The sequence below is a fragment of the Castanea sativa genome, chromosome 8 (assembly GCF_040712315.1).
Source record: "Castanea sativa cultivar Marrone di Chiusa Pesio chromosome 8, ASM4071231v1".
In the NCBI taxonomy this organism is placed as follows: Eukaryota; Viridiplantae; Streptophyta; class Magnoliopsida; order Fagales; family Fagaceae; genus Castanea; species Castanea sativa.
In genome coordinates this window covers 35,431,904-35,440,045 of record NC_134020.1, presented here as the reverse complement: position 1 = coordinate 35,440,045, position 8,142 = coordinate 35,431,904, and the positions used below count along the sequence as shown (strand labels likewise).

Genomic DNA, 8,142 nt, shown 5'->3' with positions numbered 1-8,142 from the left:
ATTTTGCATGTCACTAATCACTAATCACATAACATTATATACAAAAAGTAGGCAAGTGGAGGACCCCTTAAAGGCATAAATGGATTATACCCCTGACCATGAGATCTGCATGGCCAAATATCTTGTTGATTTTGGACCACTTAAATAATTGATTACCATAGTATTGAATTTTTAATTAATTGAAACATATAGGAACATTGCCATAGTGGTCAAACATACCGTACAAATTGATTTTTGATATAAGTGAAATTCAAACTCAAATTTCTTACTTACCAACTGAGACTTTGTGTTATGACCTAAGATAATGTGTTGGATAAATTGTTATTTGCATTAGAAATATTTAAATTTAGGCTCGATGATAGATCTTTATTTGAATAAGGTAGTAGTAGTATATTAGTATTGTTATTTGCTTGTATTTCAATTGGTCCCTATGTTTTAGGATAGGATTAGTTCCTATATTTTAGGATTTGTAGATGAGGTTATCTAATTATTGGCTATTTGTGTACATTGAATGCATTAATGAGAATTAAGCTGAAAATTAAAAAAAAAAAAAACGTCTATTTTTCACTCAAGTTCAGGAGATTGATTATCTTGAATTGACTACGCCATCTTTTATTTTCAGCAAGGTCATAACACTTTGCTTATTATTGAACAAATTGAAATCCACCTGATTAATTAATAATGCTTAGCATTGTGAATGGAACATATCATACGCAATTGAAATTTCCCAAAGAGAAAAAATTGTCGCAGATGTTTTGAGAGTACGTAAGATTAAGAATTTTTCATTGCTTAAAAAGATGAAATTCAGCTGCCAAAGGCAACCTGCTTTCCTGTTCTACAAACCCGGATTGGCTGAACCTTAAGGTACAAAGACAGAGAGGACTGAAATATAGTTCAAGGACAATAAATGAATGGAAATGAAAAAATTGACAACATACTTGTTGGGCATTCTAAAAGCTCAATTATGAATTACTCTGGCTTGTCCTAGTTCCTCTATTTGTAGAAAGAAGGACCTGCTTCATAATTGGTGTTGAATTTTTACATGGTGATGATCATGGGCAAGAAGGAAAATGCTCACGTACCATCTTCTCCTTTGAGATGGTACGAACTTGTTTGGTTGTCAAGCTCACCGACCGTATGGCTGTATCTCATCTGTCTTGCTCTTGCATTCGTAAACCTTGAGGTCCTGTACAACATTTCATTTCAAATAGACTTTCTATACAAATTATAGATTGGCAAACAGTTTCAAAGGTGACATATCCAAGTTCAAAATCACCTTTAATTATATATATGCAGAATTACGTACTAAAATTTGGATTATGTAGATCACATTGGATTGGATTGGATTATGATATATTTTGCAGATGTGACCTTGCTTCTCCAAATTGGGAAAATGGTATCATAAAGAAAGAAAAACCCTAAAGGGAAAAAGGGGCAGAAACTCATATAGGAAAGTTGGAACAACATGAAAGATAAAAGCCCACCAAGGTAATGGGCCTGACGAAAGTGTTTTTAGTTTTTCATTTTCCAATGAATTATTGCAGCATGAGAGCACTCTTATCACTATGGGCCCATGAAACTTGTGTCATATCAATCTTAAAGGGGGCTGCTGTTATATATATAGTTTATACAGTACCCGTTTCTCACTTGGAAGTGATTTTGGACTGTGCGTGGTGAGGCTCATATATATGACAGACATGTAAGTCCAAGAATGAGTGCTTCAAATCCTTGTAAAACAAGTTTACTTTACTCTAAAAAAAAATACTATATTGCTAGGATATAGTCCCACCCCCTACGCTATATAATCTTGATATCCTCACAACATAATAAAAAAATTAATTGAGTTGGGTAAATGATTACAATTGATAATGGTCACTTTCCGAGGCATGGAGTGCATTAAATTATCAGTGGAGGATATAGTTATCTAGTCTTTTCAAATCATCTTTTTTTAGATGGGTTTAGGATTTTACAAGTTCCATTTTCTTATCAAATCGAGCTTTTTTTAATTTTTAATTTTTGCAAAAAGTCTTCCATGAAGCACAGCATCGTTTTGGTAGTAATAGAAAATAGTAAGGAAGAAAGCAACAAGAAAATATTGTTTTTTTGTGGAATAATACTGTATTTCCCCTTTGTTTTGCTTTGGCATTGACCTCCCTTACATTTGAAAATGCTGGACACTCACAGATTGTAATTTTCATTTAAATAACTCGGCGTAATCTTTTCCTGGTACTATAATTAATTGTTGTAAACAAAACATGTTCCTTCATTTGTTGTTACAGATAGTGAGGAAGTAAAATGTGGAATGTCAAGTCCAGGAGCATACCCTAACTTGGAGGTCAAGCTAACAAGCAAACCCAATAGAATATGAAGAGAAGCCAGGGGCTACTTCTCCATTGAACTAGATAATCTACATTCTCTTGAAACAAACTAATCGCTTAGCGTGCCAAAAACACGTCTCAGTAAGATTCCCACTTAAAATCTGAATTGCACTCTGAAGAAGACTAAACACATTTCTCCATAGTTTAACTAGGATTAAAACATTTCCTCCAAATGGTGCAGCAAGAAGAGGTATACAAGCAATATTAAAAATTAAAATTTTAAAAGATTATGAATCCAAGCCGTGGACCACGTTTAGTACTTCTTCCCTAAGGTCCCCAATGATTGAAAGTCCACTCATCAAGAGCTCCGAAAGAAATTTGCATAGAAAAAAGAAAAATTTTAATCACCTTTGCAATTCCACTCTCACAACTAACATGGACAAGCAATAATAAAATATGAGCAAGGAGGTTGACCCAGCTGCTAATAAATGGCAAAGATATGAGACTGCTGATACTAATTTAACCTGCTCTGTATCTTCTAACAAAACAAGGATGAAAAAGGTTACCAAAAAAGAGAGCTAAAGTAAGAACACTCATATAACAGATGAGAATAGATAGACAGGACAAACTTTGGGGCACCACAAAACCATAACTTAGCTTTCCACAAATGCAAAATCTTCCCTAACCATCATCAGAGTTTGAGTTGTTCGAAGCTTTGTACTGTCTCAGATTCTTGTTGACTGCTTGCAGTCGTGCTCCTCGTTTCCTCTACTTGAGCTGATAATTTACTTGGCAGGGTAGGTGCAGTAACAGTTGGAGGATCTTCTTTTTGAACAACCGGAGGATCGTCTTTGCGAGCTGGTGGAGCAGCATATACAGGTATAGCCTGCATCACTGGTTGTGGAAGTGGTGGGGCCTGCATCACTGGTTGTGGCAGTGGTGGGGCCTGCATCACCTGAGAGGTTAGCTTCACTGGTTGTGGAAGTGGTGGGGCAGAGTAAACAGGCATTGCAGTCCTTATTGTCACAGGTGGCGCAATACCACGGCAGGGTGTCCTAAATTGTCGGATGGGAACATAGGGAGCAGCACCTGCTGCAGGGAACTTCTGAGAACGGATCCCACGACCTTCCAGTGCAGTAGACTGTGGCGACAACATGTGGCTGTCGTTTACTGTTGTTAAGTGGTGTCTGTTTCGAGGAGCTGTCTTCTGGCAGATTAAGGGGAGGATCTTTGATGTGGTAACGGGTGGAGGTTGTGGACTAGATGGTCTGGGGCTCTGCATTGGGAACTTCTTTGGAAATGGTATGAAAGCATTGGGGTTAGCCATTGCTATCTTTTCCTTCAATCGGTAGTTCATTAAAGCTCGTGCTATTGTGATCTGTTCCAGCTCATCACTGTTTTCTGGTTCAGATGAAGAACTTGCAGCCTCTTTTGCCACTGGCCAGAAAGAAAAGAAGTTATTTACATTCAACAAGAAATTCATAGGCATGATCTAGGCGCATTGATATATGATGACATCTCAACATAACATCACTGAAATCATGGAATCAACTTAGAGAATTTAATTGTCTATAAGGCAAGTCCAAACGAAGCAATAACTGCTCCACCAAATATCCTTATTTCAGCCCCAACAATCAGACTTCCATTCAAAATGATGACGGGTGCACCAAGGCCAGACCTTTGCTACATTTATAAATGCTTTGTGAGAAAAATATGGTGTAAATTATTATTTTTATTTTTAGTGGAACTCCAGATATAGGTATGAGATCTATCTTCTGGTGGCACTATTCCTTACAATAGTTTATTTAAGGGAATGAACCAAATAGTCAGCTGGAGAATTCCTCCACTATAAAAAGACCAGTCTTAACATTCTATCATTATAACTATTGACAGAAAGTTCAATGAAGACTCACATTGTTTTAGAGATGACCAAGCTGCCATAGCTGCATTCTTCTCCGCTTGTTTCTTATTCTTGGCGGGTTCTCCTGTGAATGTGATTCCAGCCAATTCAACTGTCCCTGTAAACACAGGTAGGTGTCCAAGACCAGACCTGAATGTTGTGTATTGTGGCAATGGGGCACCAACTCTCTGTGCAATTTCCTGCAGGAGGTTCTTGTAAACCCCCGTCTCGTCCTAACCAAAGGCAAGCCAAATCAGTATCAAAACAACAAAACTAGCTACAGCTGTCAACTTAGTGTATTTAAAAATGTGAAAGGTACAGATGTTTGTAACCACAAAAGGCAAGCAGAAAAAGCCACTCAGAGGTAACTGAAACTGATAGGCTACACACGGTATTTGCTTAGATTTATTCCATAAAATTATGTGTAAGTTTGTACAGAAGATGAGAAAGAATGCTTATGAAATAAGTAGAGAACTGCATATAACTCAATGACAATGTTATGAAGGAAAATCTAAGATTCAGATATGCATCTACCTAATTTCTTCTTCATTTTTTTATATAATACTTAACAGGTGGGGGGGAATTCAAAACCTTCTCTCCCATGGGAGAGCAGGGCATCCACCAAATTACATTCACAAACAGAAAGCGAAATTTAATAGTTCACCAGTCAAACCATGCCTCTCTTCTCTTTCATCTAGCATCATTATTAAAATTAGAATCACAATAAGTATTGAGAAATAATTGAAGAGTCACAACCTAACACGGCTTAAAATAAAGGGGAAACTTGAAACAGGATAAGTGCAAGTAATCTAAGAAGTTACGTTAAGAAAACTTAGATACCGAATAAACCTGGATCATAGCATGCGACTCACATGAATAGAACTAATATATTATGTCTAAGATCACCTCATATACATCAGCTATATGAGTTTTGTTTGGAAGGAAATTTGTTTGGAACATCTATATTTGCTTATTCAAGTTCAATTGGGTTACAAAAGTGTTAGATTAAATTCACCATTTTCTAATAGCTTAAGCTTTTGGGACAATTGGTTTTTTTCATGGTATCAGAGTATAAGATCCTGGTTTCAATACCAATCAAAATTCACTTATTTTAAAAACAATACAAAAAACAAACTTTTTGCTTCCATTAGCAAAGATATAAAGCATTTATTTCCATTACTAAAGTAACTAAACATTTCAAATGTTCATTAAAATCTTCACCCTTAAGATATAAGACTTGAAAACTGCCGAGTTAAATGGCATTTTCTGTGACAACAACTGCTATATATAGCATTTAGACTTTGACAAAACTTTGACTTCATAGCAAATTTTACTAGCTAACCCAAACCTAACCTCCCCCAAAAACCAATTCATTTATTTATTTAATGAAAAATGGAAGAAGATAAGTAGTCAATTAGATTAAAACATTTTTTTTAAGAAAAGCTCAGGCAGATTGAAATTCAATATCAAATCATAGATTTCTCAATTATTCTGGAACGCAAGACCAGAAAGGCCTATCATTTGAGTTGATTACTATTTTTTTTTTCCTCTTTCCAAACTTCTGGAAGCTAAGACATCAAAAAGAAGATATTGTTAAAAAAATTTAAACTTCTCAAGAATTTTCCACTGCTTTCTTAGGAACCAATCAGAGGGTCAATGCTGAAGAAAAAAAGGTATACAAAAGTTCTGGGTCATCAAAGAACCCCACTTCTCCCAAACACATTTTATTTTTTTAATGACCGAAATACCCTTTCTGGAGCAGATTATTACACCAGCAAATCCGGGAGACCCAGTACAGCTGGTTCCCAGAACATAGAAAAGAAACAAAAACAAAAACATATTTTTCTCAATCTCTCTCTCTCTCTCTCTCTTACACACTTTTGAAAGCAAAACTTCTCTCAGAAACTTCTCAGTTCCTACTATTTTCTTAAAATAATTTTTTTTTAATAAATAAAAAAAAATGACTTTTTCTGCAATATAATAAATTTCAGAACTCACGCGTCAGCTAAAAAAAGTCAGAAAAATGCCACTGCCTTTGAAAACCCAATTGCCAGAAGTGGAGCAAGGGGCACTTCCGTAATTTCCCACAAAAAAAAACACAAAAACCCAAACCTTCAAACCCGCCGGCGATAAATCCGGGTTGTGCGCGCAGGATAACCAGAGCGGCGCACGTTAGCAAAAAAAAAAAAACAACAACAACAACATAGGATAGGACAGGACTTCAAATAAAATTGAAGAAGTTGATGACACTAATAATTGATCAGTTTAACAAAAATAGAAATAGAAAGATCAGAGGAGCTTAAAAGTTAAAACTAGAACCAGAAATAGAAAGCGAAGTGACGGAACCCTAACGGCCGTTTAAAAAAAGGGAAGAGGGGGTTGAACAGAACTGACCAGGATCCTGGCGGCGAGAGAGTGAGAGGGGCCACGGTGTGAGAGAGAGTTGAGGGCGACCTCGGCGGCGGAGTGCTCGGCTTGGCGGAGAGTGGAGCAGTACTGGGGGCTCTCGAAGATCTCGCCGTTAAAGTTGACGGTGGCCTTGAACCTGGGCGCGTGGTCGGGACCTTCCCGAATGCACGTGTAGGATGGGAGGTTGAAGCAGCTCCGCTGGGCCAGCTCTTGAAGCTGGTTTTTGTACATTTCTTCTTCTGCTGCTCCTCTCTCCTATATTTTCCACTCACTCCTTAACTCTCTCTCTCTCTCACAAGCTTCAATTGCTACTACCACTACTCTCTCTCTTCTTCTCTGTGCTTCGCACAGGGGGAAAAAATGGAGGCGGACCCAGATCGGATCCGCGGGTTTTCGGGCCGTATGATGAGAAGAAAAGGGTTCGGGGTTTGGTTTTAGACTGTAGTGCCGGAGAATGAGGTCCGGAGAGGTGAAGGTTATTAGGGTTTTTATAGAGAGAGAGAGAGAAAGATAGATATAGAGAGAAAGAGAGAGAGACAGAAGCAGAGAGAAATGGTGCGAAGCTCGGACTTTAGAGAGAGAGAGAAAGAGTTGGGGGCTTGATTTGGTAGTGGAGTAGTAATGTAAAGTATTTCTCTTTTTCTTTTTTGTTTTTATTTTGTTTTTGTTTTTTTTTTTGGTTTTGAGTTTTTGGGGAGAGTATTATTAAAATGTGGATTTTATTATACTATTGCTTTTATTGTCGCGAGTCAACTGAACGTTAGGCTGCATGGATGTGATCTTTTTCTTTAGATTTTCTCTTTTTTTTTTTTCTATTTATTTTAAATTAAAAATGCATTTTATTTTTTCTAATTAAAAATAAGAAAAAATTACAGCGAAAGCTATTATATTTTTGAAATTAGCAAATATGGAAATAAAAACTTTAAAAAGTAAAAAAAATTAAATATCTCAAGTGGAGCCAAGTATTTTTGGTTGAATATGCATTACTAATTTTAATTTGTTACCATTTTTTTTAACTTAATGGTTTAATGTATTACCTTTGGAGGATAAGATTTAACTGTATAATCTTATGCATGCAATTTTCTTTAACATAGCTGTCATGACTTATTGTAATTTGAACATCGCTTTTACTTGGGTACTAATTGTATCATGTACCAATCACAAGCTATGTTGCCATGTAGTAGTTTTGAAAAAAAAAATGTTGTATTCTTAGATTTACCATCTTGGAAATTCTGTCTTCATCTAACCATAGTAACCCAACTCATTGAAGATTCAACACTCAAACCCTAAATTTAGCTTAAAATAGGCTGCAAAGACGTTTTCTTTTTTCCTAAGATTTTCATAACTTTTTTTTTTCTATTTATTTTAAATAACAAATATTTTTATTTATTTTATTAATTAAAAATAAGAAAACATTACATTTAAAAGTAACAAATGAAACTATACAATTTTAAATGGTAGCAAAATTAAATCTCAACTTTTCAGCCCATTCAAGTGGAACCACGTAATTTTGGT

General features: G+C 36.0%; 1 protein-coding gene across 1 annotated transcript; it reads right to left on the bottom strand.

Annotated features, from left to right (window-relative positions):
* Positions 1 to 2,681: 2,681 nt before the first annotated feature.
* LOC142607717 (double-stranded RNA-binding protein 2) lies at positions 2,682 to 7,252 on the bottom strand. Its single transcript, XM_075779313.1, has 3 exons — positions 6,613 to 7,252; positions 4,232 to 4,451; positions 2,682 to 3,755 (listed from the first exon to the last, which is right to left on the bottom strand). The coding sequence occupies exons 1-3, from the start codon at positions 6,856 to 6,858 to the stop codon at positions 3,010 to 3,012; spliced, it is 1,212 nt and encodes a 403-aa protein (XP_075635428.1). The 5' UTR covers positions 6,859 to 7,252; the 3' UTR covers positions 2,682 to 3,009.
* Positions 7,253 to 8,142: the final 890 nt, after the last annotated feature.